Below are 17228 nucleotides of genomic sequence, written 5' to 3' on the forward strand. Positions count from 1 at the left end.
ACTACATTTGTGTGTAATTTATTTTGCTTGTAATAATTTTGCTTGTACTATTTGTACTATTGTACAAATTGTACTATTGTACTTGTACTATAAGTACAATATATAGTACTATATGTACTTGTACTATTGAAATTCGTTTGGTAATATTTTTATAACATTATTATTATTGCAATAAAATGTATACAACAGGGCTTCCCTGGTGGCGCAGTGGTTGAGAGTCGGCCTGCCGATGAAGGGGACACGTGTTCGTGCCCCGGTCCAGGAGGATCCCACGTGCCACGGAGCGGCTGGGCCCGTGAGCTATGGCCGCTGAGCCTGCACGTCCGGAGCCTGTGCTCCACAACGGGAGAGCCCACAACAGTGAGAGGCCCACGTACCGCAAAAAAATAAATTAATTAATTAATTTTAAAAAATATATATATACAACATAAAATTTACCATTTTAACTATTTTTAAATGTGGAATTGAGTGGCATTAAGTACATTCACAATGTGCAACCATCACCACGTCCATTTCCAGAACTTTTTCATCATCCCAAAGAGAAACTCTATATCTATTAAACAATAACTCTCCATTCATCTCTCTCCACAGCCCCGGGTAACCTCGATTACACTTTTTGTACCTATGAATGTGCCTGTTCTAAGTACCTTTCATAAGTGGAATCATACAATGTTTGTCCTTTTGTGTCTGGCTTATTCTCCTTATTAACATGATGTTTTCAATATTCATCCATGTTGTAATGTGCATCTAAATTTCATTTTTCTTTACAGCTGAATAATATTCCACTGTGTGTATATACCACATTTAGTTTATCTGTGCATCAGCTGAGGACATCTGAGTTGTTTCTGTATTTTGGCAATTGTGAATAATGGTGCTTTGAATACTGATACACAACATTTGGTAATATTTTTAAAGTTTTTGCATTGATATTCATAATAGAATTGTAGTGTTTATTTTTGTGATATATTTGTAAAATCCATGTATTTTAAGAAAATTACTTATAAAATGGTAGAAATCTAAATGTGTTACACAAATTTCTTTTAACAATTACTTAAATTTGAAAAAATAAATAAAAGTCACTCACAATTTTTCTACATGATTCTAAATTCCTTTCAAAAAGGTGGTTGTAGTTAGGTCTTAACTTAGTATTATAAGTAACAATAATCCCTTCTCTAGACCTTTCTGGAGGTGGGGAGGAGATGCATTAACTTCTATTTCCTGTATCCTTTCCAGAGGAAGTTTTTTCCTGCTATTCTCAAGGTATATTATAGTGCTTGAATTTATATCAAATTAATTTGGTTCCATATGTCAATATGTCCTTCAGAGTCAGTAATAATATGGGAATCCATTCAACTGATAATGTTGTGCCTCTCGATTTTAATAGTGATCTTTCTCCTCTACTCTCTTTAAGATCTATCTATATAAAAATCCATTTCTACTGCAACAACAAAATAAATGGCAGAAGGGCCATCTATGCTCTAATGGGTGTAGAGAAACTTATTGAAGGCTCACTGAATTAAACAAACAAATGAATGAACAAGCAAATAAAGAATGGTGAGATTAAAGAAGGGATGTGAGGTAGAAGATCTTTTGGCTCTCAAAGGACCCTTGAGTAAGGATACATGTTTGGACACATTTAAAAAGGCACTAGCATTTTAATGATCCATTTGAAGTAGTTCCCAGTTTTTCAGTTGAAGGTGAGTGTGAAATACACTGGTGGGATAGAAACAGCAGGTTAAAACAGACTGAAGATCCCCTAGGGGGTCTAGACCTAGAAAAGAAGGTGAGATCATTTGGGGAAATGTGAGCACACATTTCGTGAGGGTGTGCTGAACTCCTAAAAAAGGATGGGGAGAGAAACACATACAGTTCAGGATTAGGAATATATGGGTTATTGGAGACAAAAAAAAAGTTTGAGTGCCAAATGGAAAAATAATATTTAAATACATGGGATGGGCATTAATTAAAAAAGTCATTGGAAAAGATAAGTACTAGACAGAATACCTCTGCAAATTTCCAAATTTTTCTGGAAAACATGGTAATTTCAGGTGCCACTCTATTAAAGAGAATGCATTGCACAAGCACTTTGGAATTATTTTCTTTCTCGTAAAAAAATGTGACACTTCTAGGAGTGTCATTATTTTCTCAATTGACTTTTTTTTTTTTTTTTTTTTTTTTTGTGGTGGTACGTGGGTCTCTCACTGCTGTGGCCTCTCCCGTTGCGGAGCGCAGGCTCAGCAGCCATGGATCACGGGCCCAGCCGCTCCGCAGCACATGGGATCCTCCCGGACTGGGGCACTAACCTGTGTCCCCCGCATCAGCTGGCAGACTCCCAACCACTGCGCCACCAGGGAAGCCCTCAACTGACATTTAAATTCACAGGTGAGAGATTAGGAAACAGATATAAATGAAACTGAAATCACAAAGCCCGTCAAATCCTCTTTTTCATTTCCTTTAGAAAAATAAAAAGCAAGCGATGCTATGAAGTGGTCTCTGGTAAAGATAAAACAAGCTTAAGATATAAGCTACAGAGTGGATTTTAGAAAACACATTGCTTAGAAAAATAGAGAGATGTCTCCAAGACTGTAAGTGGTAATGCTGGCTTTGAAGTATCATAGTTTCCACAGTTAGTAACCTTGTGTCTCTATTAACTATTCTTTGTTTTTTTTTAACATCTTTATTGGAGTATAATTGCTTTACAATATTGTGTTAGTTTCTGCTGTATAAAAAAGTGAATCACCTATACGTATACATATAACCCCATATACCCACCCTCTTGTAGCTCCCTCCCACCCTCCCTATCTGACACCTCTAGATAGTCATAAAGCACCAAGCTGATCTCCCTGTGCTATGTGGTTGCTTCCTACTTGCTATCTATTTTACATTTGGTAGTGTATATATGTCAATGCCACTCTCTCACTTCATCCCAGCTTACCCTTCCCCTCCACGTGTCCTCAAGTCCATTCTCTAAGTCTGCATCTTTATTCCTGTCCTGTCCCTAGGTTCTTCAGAATCATTTTTATTTTTTTTTAGATTCCACATATAAGTGTTAGCATATGGTATTTGTTTTTCTCTTTCTGACTTACTTCACTCTGTATGACAGACTCTAGGTCCATCCACCTGACTATAAATAACTCAATTTTGTTTCCTTTTATGGCTGAGTAATATTCCATTTTATGTATGTGCCACTTCCTCTTTATCCATTGATCTGTCGATGGACACTCAGGTTGCTTCCATGTCCTGGCTATTGTAAATAATGCTGCAATGAACATTGTGGTACATGACTCCTTTTGAACTATGGTTTTCTCAGGGTATATGCTCAGTAGTGGGATTGCTGGGTCATATAGTAGTTCTAGTTTTAGTTTTTTAAGGAACCTCAATACTGTTCTCCATAGTGGCTGTATCAATTTATAATCTACCAAGAGTGCAGGAGGGTCCCCTTTTCTCCTCACCCTTTCCAGCATTTATTGTTTGTAGATTTTTTGATGATTGCCATTCTGACCAGTGTGAGGTGATACCTCATTGTGCTTTTGATTTGCATTTCTCTAATTATTACTGATGTTGAGCATCTTTTCATGTGTTTGTTGGCAATCTGTATATCTTCTTTGGAGAAATGTCTATTTAGGTCTTCTGCCCATTTTTGGATTGGGTTGTTTGTTTTTTGATATTGAGCTGCATGAACTGCTTGTATATTTTGGAGATTAATCCTTTGTCAGTTGCTTTGTTTGCAAATATTTTCTCCCATTCTGAGGGTTTTCTTTTCATCTTGTTTATGGTTCCCTTCCTATGCAAAAGAACTGAAGTTTCATTAGGTCCCATTTGTTTATTTTTGTTTTTATTTCCATTACTCTAGGAGGTGGGTCAAAAAGGATCTTGCTGTGCTTTATGTCAGAGTGTTCTGTCTATGTCTTCCTCTAAGAGTTTTATGGTGTCTGACCTTATATTTAGGTCTTTAATCCATTTTGAATTTATTTTTGTATATGGTGTTAGGACGTGTTCTAATTTCATTCTTTTACATGTAGCTGTCCAGCACCACTTAGTGAAGAGGCTGTCATTTCTCCATTGTATATTCTTGCCTCCTTTATCAAAGATAAGGTGACCATATGTATGTGGGTTTATCTCTGGGCTTTCTGTCCTTTTCAATTGATCTATATTTCTGTTTTTGTGTCCGTACCATAATGTCTTGATTATTGTAGCTTTGTAGTATATTCTGAAGTCAGGGAGCTTGATTCCTTCAGCTCCATTTTTCTTTCTCAATATTGCTTTGGTTATTTGGGGTCTTTTGTGTTTCCCTACAAATTGTGAATCTTTTTGTTCTAGTTCTGTGAGAAATGCCATTGGTAGTTTGATAGGGACTGCACTGAATCTGTAGATTGCTTTGGGTAGTATAGTCATTTTCACAATGTTGATTCTTCCAATCCAAGAACATGGTATATCTCTCCATCTGTTTGTATCATCTTTAATTTCTTTCATCAGTGTCTTATAGTTTTCTGCATACAGATCTGTTGCCTCCTTAGGTAGGATTATTCCTAGGTATTTTATTCTTTTTGTTGCAATGGTAAATGGGAGTGTTTCCTTAATTTCTGTTTCTGACTTTTTGTTGCTAATGTATAGGAATGCAAGATATTTCTGTGTATTAATTATGTATCCTGCAAATTTACCAAATTCATTGATTACCTCTAGTAGTTTTCTGGTGGCCACTTTATGATTTTCTAAGTATAGTATCATGTAATCTGCAAACAGTGACAGTTTTACTGCTTCTTTTCCAATTTGGATTGTTTTATTTCTTTTTCTTCTCTGAATGCCATAACTAGGATTTCCAAATCTACGTGAATAAAAGTGGTGAGAGTGGACATCCTTGTTTTGTTTCTGATTTTAGAGGAAATGCTTTCAGTTTTTCACCACTGAGAATGATGTTGGTAGTGGATTTGTCATATATGGTTTTTTATTATGTTGAGGTCGGTTCCCTCTATGCCCATTTTCTGGAGAGTTTTTATCATAAATGGGTGTTGAATTTTGTCGAAAGCTTTTTCTGCATCTATTGAGATGATCATATGGTTTTTATTCTTCAATTTGTTAATATGGTGTATCACAGTGATTGATTTGCATATATTGAAGAATTCTTGCATTCCTGGGATAAACCCCACTTGATCATGGTATATGATCTATTTAATGTGCTGTTGGATTCTGTTTGCTAGTATTTTGTTGAGGATTTTTGCATTTCTCTTCATCAGTGATATTGGTCTATAATTTTCTTTTTCTGTGACATCTTTGTCTGGTTTTGGGATCAGGGTGATGGTGAACTCGTAGAATGAGTTTGGGAGTGTTCCTCCCTTGCTATATTTTGGAAGAGTGTGAGAAGGATAGGCGTTAGCTCTTCACTACATGTTTGATATGATTCACCTGTGAAGCCATCTGGCTCTGGGCTTTTGTTTGTTGGAAGATTTGTAATCACATTTTCAATTTCAGTGCTTTTGATTGATCTGTTCATAGTTTCTATTTCTTCCTGGTTCAATCCTTGAAGGTTGTACATTTCTAAGAATTTGTCCATATATTCCAGGTTGTCCATTTTTTTGGCATATAGTTGCTTGTAGTCATTTTTCATGATCCTTTGTATTCCTGCAGTGCCATTTGTTACTTCTCCTTTTTCATTTCTCATTCTGTTGATTTGAGTCTTCTCCCTTTTTTTCATGATGAGTCTGCCATGGCTTATCAATTTTGTTTTCTTATCAAAGAACCACCTTTTAGTTTTATTGATCTTTGCTATTGTTTCCTACATTTGTTGTTCATTGATTTCTGATCTGATTTTTATGATTTCTTTCCTTCTGCTAATTTTGGGTTTTTTTCTTTTTGTTCTTCTTTCTCTAATTGCTTTAGGTATAAGGTTAGGTTGTTTATTTGAGATTTTTCTTGTTTCTTGAGGTAGGATTGTATTGCTATAAACTTCCCTATTAGAATGGCTTTTGCTGCATCCCATAGGTTTTGGGTAGTCATGTTTTCATTGTCATTTGTTTCTAGGTATTTTTTGATTTCCTCTTTGATTTCTTCAATGATCTTTTGGTTATTTAGTATCATATTGTTTAGCCTACATGTGTTTGCATTTTTCACAGTTTTTTCCCTGTAACTGATATCTAGTCTCATAGTGTTGTGGTCAGAAAAGATGCATTATACGATTTCAATTTTCTTAAACTTACCAAGGTTGATTTGTGACCCAAGAAGTGATCTATCCTGGAGAATGTTCCACGTGCATTTGAGAAGAAAGTGTACTCTTGTTTTTGGATGGAATGTTCTGTACATATCAATCAAGTTCATTTTTTCTAATGTGTCATTTAAAGCTTGTGTTTCCTTATTTGTTTTCATTTTTGATGATCTGTCCATTGGTGTAAATGGGATGTTAAAGTCCCCTACTATTATTGTATTACTGTTGATTTCCCCTTTTATGGCTGTTAACATTTGACTTATGTATTGAGGTGCTTCTATGTTGGGTGCATAAATATTTACAATCATTATATCTGCTTGGATTGATCGCTTGATCATTATGTAGCATCCTTCTTTGTCTCTTGTAACAGTCTTTATTTCAAAGTCTCTTTTGTCTGATATGAGAATTGCTGCTCCAGCTTTCTTTTTTTTCCACTTTCATGGAGTATCTTTTTCCATCCCCTCACTTTCAGCTTGTATGTGTCCCTAGGCCTGAAGTTGATCTCTTGTAGACTGCACAAATACAGGTCTTGTTTTTGTATCCATTCAGCCAATCTGTGACTTTTGGTTGGAGCATTTAATCCATTTACATTTAAGGTAGTTATTTATATGTATGTTCCTTTTATTTTCTTAATTTTGGGGGGTTTGTTTTTGTAGATCTTTTCCTTATCTTGTGTTTCCTGCCTAGAGAAGTTCCTTTAGCATTTGTTGTAAAGCTGGCTTGGTGGTGCTGAATTCTCTTAGCTTTTGCTTGTCTGTAAAGCTTTTGATTTCTCCATCAAATCTGAATGAGATCCTTGCTGGGTAGAGGAATCTTGGTTATAAGTTTTTCCCTTTCATCACTTTAAATATATCCTGCCACTCTCCGCTGGCTTGAAGAGTTTCTGCTGAAAGATCAGCTGTTATCCTTATGGGGATTCCCTTGTATATTATTTGTTGCTTTTCCCTTCCTGCTTTCAGTATTTTTTCATTTTGTTTAATTTTTGTTAGTTTGATTAATATGTGTCTTGGCATGTTTCTCCTTGGGTTTATCCTGTATGGGACTCTTTACACTTCCTGGACTTGACTGTTTATTTCCTTTCCTGTTTTGGGGAAGTTTTCAACTATAATCTTTTGAAATATTTTCTCAGACCCTTTCTTTTTAAATTATTCTTCTGGGATGCCTATAATTCAAAGGTTGGTGTGCTTAATATTGTCCCAGAAGTCTCTGAGACTGTCCTCAATTCTTTTCATTATTTTTTTTTATTCTGCTCTGCAGCATTTATTTCCACCATTCTAACTTCCAGCTCACGTATCCGTTCTTCTACCTAAGTTATTCTGCTATTGATTCCTTCTAGATTATTTTTAATTTCAGTTACTGTGTTGGTCACTACTGTTTGTTTGCTCTTTAGTTCTTCTCGGTTCTTGTTAAATGTTTCTTGTATTTTCTCTATTCTATTTCCAAGATTTTGGTTCATATTTACTCTCTTTAATAGTTTCAGGTAGTTTGCCTATTTCCTCTTCATTTATTTGGTTTTGTGGTTTTTTTTTTTTTTTTTTTTGCGGTACGTGGGCCTCTCACTGATGTGGTCTCTCCCGTTGCGGAGCACAGGCTCCAGACGCACGCACAGGCTCAGCGGCCATGGCTCATGGGCCTAGCTGCTCCGCGGCATGGGGGATCTTCCTGGACCAGGGCACGAACCCATGTCCCCTGCATCTGCCGGCGGACTCTCAACCACTGCGCCACCAGGGAAGCCCTGGTTTTGTGGGTTTTTATCTTGCTCCTTTGCCTGCAAGATATTTCCCTGTCTTCTCATGTTGTCTAATTTACAGTATTTGAGGTATACTATCCCTCAGCTGCAGGGTCGTAGTTCCTCTTGCTTCTGTTCTCTGCCCCCAGTGGTGAGGTTGGTCCAGTGGCTTGCTTAGGCTTCCTGATGGGAGGGACTGGTGCCTGCATTCTAGTGGATGGAGCTCAGTCTTTTCTCTCTGATGAGCAGGGCTGTGTCAGGTGGTATGTTTTGGGGTGTCTGTGAGCTTAGTATGACTTTAGGTCATCTGTATGCTGATGCATGGTTTTGTCTTCCTGTCTTATTTGTTGTTTGGTGTGAGGTGTTCAGCCCTGGGAGCTGCAGGCAGTTGGGTGGAGCTGGATCTTGGATTCAGATAGAGGCATCCGTGAAAGCACTCGGTGATTAATCTTCCCTAGGGCAGGGAATTCTCTCATGGTCCAGCGTCCTGGACTCAGTGCTTCCACCCTGGAGCCTCAGGCCCAACTTCCAGTCAGGGAACCAAGACCCTGCAAGTCACTCATCCTGGCAATAAAGGTGATTAAAAAAATTTTTTTTAAAACACTAACTAAACCCCAGACAAATGGTAAAAATTAAAATCAAAAAAATGGAAACAGAAACAAGGAAACACACACACACACACAAAAGAAACAGAGCCAAATAAAGCAAAAAGCAAGAGAACAACCAGACAAACAAACAAACCCAGGAATGAAATCAAAACATTAAAAAGAAAAGTAACAAAAACACAAAACCAAAAAAACCAAACCAAAGCAGAGTGCCAACTGAAGAATGAAGCAAAGAAACAAAATGACAAAAACGATTAAAAAAAAAAGAAAATGGGGAAAGAAGACAGAACAACAGAAAAGCAACATAGAAATAGAAATGTAAAAAAATAAGATAAAAAATATATTAAAGTAAAAGAAAGGAAAAAAAAAGACAAACAAGGCCCCAGACAAATGGTAAAAACAGAATCAAACAACCAACAACAGAAACAAGGAAACACACACACATGCAAAAGAAAGAAAAACAGAACCAAACAAAAACAGAAAAAAAACAAAACAGAAACAAAAAAAGCAAGAGAACAACCAGAGAAACTGAAGAACCTAAAAATGAAATCAAAGAATTAGAATCAAAACTAACAAAAACACAAAACCTAAAAACAAAACCAAAGAAGTATGCCAACTGAAGAATAAAGCAAAGAAACAGAACCGATAAAAATAACTTTTAAAAAAGGGAAAAAACAAAACAACAGAAAAGGAAAGTAGAAATGGGAAATTTTTTAAAAATACAAAATATATGAAAGAAAAAGAATAAAATGAGAGAAAAGAACACAGAACAACATAAAAGAAAAGTGAAAACAAACATATAAAAAAATTTTTTAAATGTTATAAAACACGAAGATTCCCCCCCCAAAATAAACTAAAAAAAAAAAAAAAAGCTAGAACCAACAAGAGAATGAATCAAAACATAATAAAAGTAATAGTAATAATTATGTTTCCCTGGAGTCTCAGCTGTAAAGTGTCCTTGCACACGCCATGAGCCACAGCTCACCTCTGCCTCCCCAGGAGGCCCTCCTCTGCCTCTGGGCTGGTCCCTGGACCTGCTGTGTGCCCTGTGGGGACCATGCAGACTCTGATGTGGCCCAATTCCTGTGTGTTCTTGTCCCCAAACTCCACAGCTGCCAGAGATAGACTGTTTTCATTTGTGGGAACACTCATTGTCTACTCAGATATTGGATAGACGTAGGGTCTAGCTGATCATGTGGATTTAATCTGCAGCTTGTACAGCTCACGGAAAGATTTTCAATCCTCTTTCTTAGTCGCCCCATCCCTGGGGTTCAGCTTTGGTTTTATCCCCAACTCTGCATGTGGTCCACCCACAGGAGTCTGGTCTTGAGGATGCCTTGGAGCTCATGCTCTGCCCCAGTGAGGACCAGACACAGAGGTGGTATGACTGCTTGGATGGCAGGAGCCCTGGTGGCGCCAAATGTGCAGGGAAGCCAGCGATCATGGGTGCAAGAGATATGGCCCTAGTGAGGGCCTTTTCTGGCACCTGGCGTAAGGTGCATGAGGGCTGGCCCTGGCCAGGCTATTTTTGGTGCCCGGAAGCTGGCATGCGAGGGCTGGCCCTGAGAGGGCTTCTTTTATTGTCCGTTGGCAGGTGCCAGCATGAGGGGACAGAGAGGCTACAATAGTGGCTCCTCCCCCTGAGTGTGACTCAGCAGTAGTGCCTGCTTCCATGGCAGTCCGGTCTTCCTCTGTAGGCATTCCCTGCTGTGGATATCTTCCCTCCTGTCCCCTCAGTCTGTCTTCCCACAGCCAACACCAGTTCTCGCCCCAGGCCCCTTCTCCAATCCCCATGCTCCAGCTCCCAGCTCCCTTGCACATCTGTGAACACACGTCCCAGTCCGGGGCACGTAGGGCCACAGTACGGACTGTCTGTGTAGTTCTGAGTCTGCTGCATCTGTCACAGATCAGCCACTTCACCCTCTTCCAACAGCCTCAAATGCTTCCCTTCTGTCCCAATTGATTTCCCTGTCAGAGAGGGGTCTCCCCGAATCCAGGAATCTCTCCTCTGCTTCAGCTCCCCAACTGCGGGTGCAGGCCCTGTCCCACTTCCTCTCCTCATCCTCTACCTTTTTTTTTTTTTGTCATACCCAGTTATGCAAGGATCTTTATAGTCCTTTCTGTTGTTCAAGGTCTTCTGCTAGCATTCAGCTAGTGTCCTGTGAGAACTGTTGCATCTATAGTTGTATTCCTGATGCATCTGTGGAGAGAGATGAACTCCACGTCCTCCTACTCCTCTGCCACCTTAACTCATCATCCTATTAACCATTCTTAAATGTTCTGATAATTACTTAAAAAGTTAGAAAAAATAACAGGTTTTGGTTTTCATCTTTCAAAGTACAGAGAAGGAAGGAAACAAGACATGCCAGGCTGCGGAGAGTGCTTCCAACCAGGCACAGAAGGCAGCGCCCCTCTCTCTGGGACTGAGCAGGCAAAGACAAAATATAGAGCAAGTGTGGTGTTTTTGAACATATTTTGGAACTTTAATTTTCTGCATTAATCTACATAAGGAATTGATTTCAAAAGCAGCACAGGGGGACATGGCTGCATTTGATCTTAAAAGGGGCTAAATTTTGGGGGCCAATTTATGCTCCTGGCAATTTATTGCTTTAAAAGTTGGCAATAATTTGGGTCGAGAAATAAAATGTGGGTCTTGGGGCAAATTTAATTGAAGAAGATGTCTGAAGTATTTCAGAGGATTCTAAAGGCAACATCAAAAAGGTATTTTTAAAAGACACTGAGAGGTTGAATTGCCCAGATGGACAAATAGGTACAATAGCAACAGGCAGGTCTTCAGCAGGTGGAGGCAGTACTGCCCCATCCTCTGACCCTCCTCACTGTGCCCATGCTTGTGACGGGCATCCTTCTGCATGGATGCCTGCTTGTGATAGTCATCCTTCTAGCAGAACAAAACAGAACACAGCAGCCAACATTATGTGTATCTTAGTTTCTTATGTCCTGTAAGGCACTTTTTTCTGCTTCTTGCAAGGATGAAGACTGTCTTCATTAATATCAAATTTATGCCCCAAGCTACAGTTCTCTTCTTTTTCTGTATTTGTAATCTCCTAGCACATCAACACTAAATCATAATGCCCTAATACACTTTCAAAAGCAACTAAACTCAATACACATACTTCCAACACTACAAACAACTCAATATAAGAAGCCATGACCAAATTCACATGTGCAAAGTTTACAGACAAAAACAGTGAGTTACAAACACCACTTGCCTGATAGAGACTGTAAACTGATTCTGATTATAATATGCATAAGAGTTGGAAGTATCCAAATTTGAAAAAAGTAAATGTGTATTGGACTATAAAGTGCTGTGTGTGTGGATTCAGGGAGAAAGAGCTAATGTTAAAGGTGGTGAGTTTTCCACAATAATCTCAGGATTATAGAGGAACATACTGACCACGTTGCCTCCTTAGAGATTTGACCATCAAGACATAATCACTCTGATTCTAAAACATTTGCAAATGTAAACAATAGATATACAAAGTCTATTTATTTACTAATCTTGTTACAAACAAAAAAAAATTAAAACAAACAAGAAAAACTGTCCATTAAAATAATTTAATATGGCTTTTTTCCTCCAAATTAAGTGATTAACTACAAAACACTAGATAAATCATTCTTAATGTATGTGAAAAGTATTCTTATATTTTCTATAATTTAAATCTTAAATTTCTCTCAGTTCCTTGAATTAATTAAGTCAGCAAACTAACTTGAATTAGAGACTAATTGAAACAAAATCTGTCTGTAAAAGGTCAAGTAGTAAAATCGGGATGAGGTCATTTCCTCAAGAATTCCCATAATTCTATATTACTCTTTGTTGGAGAGGATGATGTCATCACCACATGGACTGTCAGTCCACACAGCAGGCATCAAGGGCAGGGACAGCTGTGGGAGAAGACGTGTGAGGCAGGCCTTTCCCTGATGGACCCCTAAAGGGTGCATCACTTTTTATTTTAAAAGAGTAAACCTTGAACCCATACTCTTGTGTCCTGCTCAACAGTTCACAGGATCATATTGCACTACACGTGTTACAGCTCACAAATGCACAGCAAATACGGTTCAAAATTAGAGATTATAATCTTAACACCACAGATATTCAGTCAGCAGGAGAGAAACACCACTTTTGAAAGTAAATATTGCTTTCAAAACGTTGATTTTAATTTTATTGTTATAGTATAAAAACAAGCAAAAACAAATGTAGGTCAACTTGATAGATGATTGTGTTTCTCAGTATTCTTTTTCTGTAAAAGGGCTCTAAGAGTTCTCTATGTGTGATAATTAGATGTATGAAATGCACATCACCATAATAAATAAAGAAGTTTGGCATTATATTCATTATATTCATAAAAATGGTAGATTTTATAAGGCATAAATTGTTATTTGATAATACTCCGTAAAACTATTAATCATTAGGAGCTATCGGTTTTAACTTTCTTCCACACTTTATATGAAAAAGTCATGTAAAATTGAGCATTTTTAGTCAAGTTAAAAATGTAATGGTTCACAAAAAATGAAGAATTTTAAAATAACAGCAGCCTCGTGAAGCATTCCATCTAGAGCAAAGATTATTTCTTTGAGCAGTTCACAATTAGTTGTGAATTTTTTATGAGCAAGTCATAATTAGTTACCACATCTGTAAAATAGAAGTTTTATATATTCTGTGATTTCCAAGATTAGTCTCAGCTTAAGCATTCTGTGATTCTAAAAATTCAAGGGGGTACAATAATTTGCTAGTGAGACATGGTTTATTTCAATATGAATAATAGGTGGTTTTGTTGTTTAAAAACCTTCCTATAAATTATGAAATTAAATATCACACAAAAATTGACACCATAAAATATTCTTGTTTCAGTAGTCATCATTATGAATCAAGTGTAAACTACTACTGTAATATTCAGTATAACATCACTCACACCCATCACTTGGAGAGCTATCAGGACTTGAAATGCCAACACAACTTGGTCAGAGATATAGAGCTACATTTTATTGAGAAGCAGATACTGAGTCTATCACGAGCTTTCTCATATCCAAAGAATGGACAAGTATTATTCTGAGAAAAAGTATCAAGTTATGTAATATTTAAATATATGATTTAAAGAAGGAATCTGTACTCCATCTAGACTCTAAAGGTTTAATTAACCAGGTTCCTTAAAAAAGACACAATACCTCATCATATTTCTACCATATTTCATTACTAAGTAAAACTTTTCATGTACATTTCTATGACAGCCCAATTTAATATTTTAAAACATTAAGTGTAAATTTCATAAAATTTAAATTATAAATATATATCTATTGAATGTACCTATCTTGCAATAGTGTAAGTCTAGCTCAAAATAAACACAAAAACCAAAAACGTGTATGCCCAAAAAAACCTTATCTGAAAGTTAAATTTTATGGTTTGATGTGCTGTAACAGCTTATTCTGTTTGAAATAATTACAAACACAACCTTCTACTTAATTGTATTTACTAAACTTTATCATATTAGAAGACAATTGGTAAACTACAGCATTTATTTCTGTAATCTTTATTATTAGGACAATTATATGGTCTTTGCTTCAGATACACTCTTCAGAAAGTTAATTACCAGCTTAAATCTTTGAGTTTCCTTTTTTTTTTGCTTAGGTAATTTACTTAAAAAAAATTAAAAAAAGAAACTGCTTTCAACCATTGGAATTTATGAATATAAGTAATGAAACCATGCTATTGAAATGTTATATTTTATAATAATGATTCTGCTGATAAAAATATCACATGATGACAAAGTGTCTAGTGAAAAAGTATTTTCAAGAAAATACTATCATAATCATTATATAAATGGACTCTGAATATAGAAGACTAGAGATTACAATCCAAGGGTCTAATAAAGACTATATTACCTTCCTAAATATAATAATTCTCTGCTGTTTGGCTAATGCTGTATATTGACAGTAGCAGTAATTCTACTCCCTTTTGCAATAAGAATATGCATTTTAACATGAACCAAAACATTATTGAGTGCGCATATTTGAAAAATCAAATTGTCAAATGATTTACACATTAAATAAATTATTAAAATATCTAGTTATGCTTCCCATATTCACAGAATAAAAATACAGCCATCAGTTGAAAATTATTGTACTTTCAAAGAGTTTTCCTTCTTCTATGTATCATATATTTGTGTATATTAATAAAATGAAGCTTTACACATTTATTTCATGAAAGACAATGAATAAACCATCAAGTCTTATTTTTATCAATTTTTTCTTAATTCTATGTGAACAAAGCATATATTACAGTACCTTTGGATACTGTTTGACAGGAATCAATACCCTTTCTGAGAGCTTTATGTTTTTGTTGCTGATGACATCAAGATATTTCTTTTCTTCATCTTCCTTTTTTCCATCAGAACCTTGAAATTTTTCAATTTCTGAAAAAAATTCACAAGAAAAACATTAAATGAAATAAGAAGTCATCATAAATACACTGACTGTTCTTATCACTCCCTTTCTTAAATAAGATTTTGAAGAACCTTGATAAAGGGACTGAAAGCTATGCTACTGTACTGTCTGTACAATGATCTATATCAACTAAAACCAAAAAGCAATGACTGAAGATACAACTGTCTTCTGTGAAACAAAGGATGCATTTAATTAACTTTTAACGTCTTCAAACAAAATTTGAGAAAGAATATTCCCTTTAATTATTTAAAATATCTAAGCAAACATAAATTTCCTAGGAGCAATGAATAGAACAAATATATTTTAACGTTAAATGTTTTGTTTTTAGTCAGAATTGTTCCTAAGGAAAAATAACTGAAAATAGAAATCATCCATTATCTAAAATAGGGTAGTAGAGATAAACAGTATGCTATTTTATATTCTAACAAACTTAAATCCAATTAAAAAGGGGAGTCACAGAAAAGTCACATAAAGGATTAAATCTGTAAATGATATCATTCATATTCATCAACATGAAATTAACTACATTGATGTTTAAGAGGAAATACTAATTTATCCTTATGAGAATCTTCCCGAAGTGAATATTTTTTATTTATTTATTAAGTTTTGTGTGCATTGGGTCTTCGTTGCTGTGCACGGGTTTCTCTAGTTGTGGCAAATGGGGGCTACTCTTCATTGTGGTGCACGGGCTTCTCTTGTTGCGGAGCATGGGCTCTAGGTGTGCGGGCTTCAGTAGTGTGGCATATAGGCTCAGTAGTTGTGGCTTGTGGGCTCTAGAGCACAGCCTCAGTAGTCTGGTGCATGGGCTTAGTTGCTCTGCGGCATGTGGGAACTTCCCAGATGAGGGCTCGAACCCATGTCCCCTGCACTGGCAGGCAGATTCTTAACCACTGCACCATCAGGAAAGTCCTGAATATCTTTTAAGCAAACGTACAATATTTATCCTTCCTTCCTTTTTAAAATTAATTTATTTGCCACAGAAATACAAAGGTTCGTAAGAGACTGCTACAAGCAACTATAGGCTAATAAAATGGACAACCTGGAAGAAATGGACAAATTCTTAGAAAGGTACAATCTCCCAAGACTGAATCAGGAAGAAATAGGAAAAAATGAACAGAAATTGAATTCATGATTAAAAAACTCTCAACTAACAAAAGTCCAGGACCAGATGGCTTCACAGGCAAAGTCTATCAAATGTTGAGAGAAGAGCTAACACCCATCCTTCTGAAAGTATTCCAAAAAACTGCAGAGGAAGGAACACTCCCAAGCTCCATCACCTTGGTACTAAAACCAGACAAAAATACCACAAAAAAAAATTATAGGCCAATATTACTGATGAACATTCCTCAACAAAATATTAGCAATCTGAATCCAACAAAACTTTAAAAGGATCATACACCATGATCAAGTGCGATTTATCCTGGGGATGTGAGAATTTTTCAGTATCCACAAATCAATCAGTGTGATACACCACATCAACAAACTGAAGAATAAAAACGACATGATCATTTCAACAGATGCAGACAAGACTTTGGAAAAAATTCAACACTCATTTATGATAAAAATTCTCCAGAAAATTACAGAGGGAACATACCTCAACATAATAAAGGCCATATATGACAAGCCTATAGCTAACATCATACTCAATGGTGAAAAGCTGAAAGCAGTTCTTCTAGGATCAGGAACAAGACAAGGATGTCCACTCTTGTCACTTTTATTCAACATAGTCTTGGAAATTCTAGCCATGGAAATAATAGAAGAAAAAGAAATAAAAAGAATCCAAATTGGAAAAGACGAAATGAAACTGTCACTGTTTGCAGATGACATGATACTATACATAGAAAATCCTAAAGATGCTGCCAGAAAACTACTAGAATTCATCAATTAATTTGATAAAGTTTCAGGATACAAAATTAATACACAGAAATCTTTTGCATTTCTATACACTAGCAATTAAAGATCAGAAAGAGAAATTCAAGAAACAATTCCATTTACCATCTAATCAAAAACAAAATGTACCTAGGAATAAACCTACCTAAGGAGACAAAAGACCTGTACTCCAAAAACTATAAGATGCTGATGAAAGAAATAAAAGACGACAGAAACAGATGAAAAGATATACCATGTTCTTGGATTGGAAGAATCAATAGTGTCAAAATGACTATAGTAGCCAAGGCAATGTACAGATTCAATGCAATCCCTATTGGTTTATCCTTGTCACTCTGTCATAGATATA

At 36.2% G+C, this 17228-nt stretch overlaps 1 protein-coding gene across 1 annotated transcript in view; it reads right to left on the bottom strand.

Annotated features, from left to right (window-relative positions):
• The window catches only part of KHDRBS2 (KH RNA binding domain containing, signal transduction associated 2), a gene marked incomplete at both ends in the record, with an annotated part of 704484 nt that overhangs the window by 590640 nt on the left and 96616 nt on the right, over nt 1-17228 (bottom strand). The window contains one exon of the mRNA XM_082848563.1: nt 14834-14961. Coding sequence (XP_082704689.1) covers nt 14834-14961 — 128 coding nt within the window. The remainder of the gene's footprint in view (nt 1-14833; nt 14962-17228) is intronic.

The sequence above is a fragment of the Leucopleurus acutus genome (assembly GCF_964270905.1).
Source record: "Leucopleurus acutus genome assembly, chromosome: 10".
In the NCBI taxonomy this organism is placed as follows: Eukaryota; Metazoa; Chordata; class Mammalia; order Artiodactyla; family Delphinidae; genus Leucopleurus; species Leucopleurus acutus.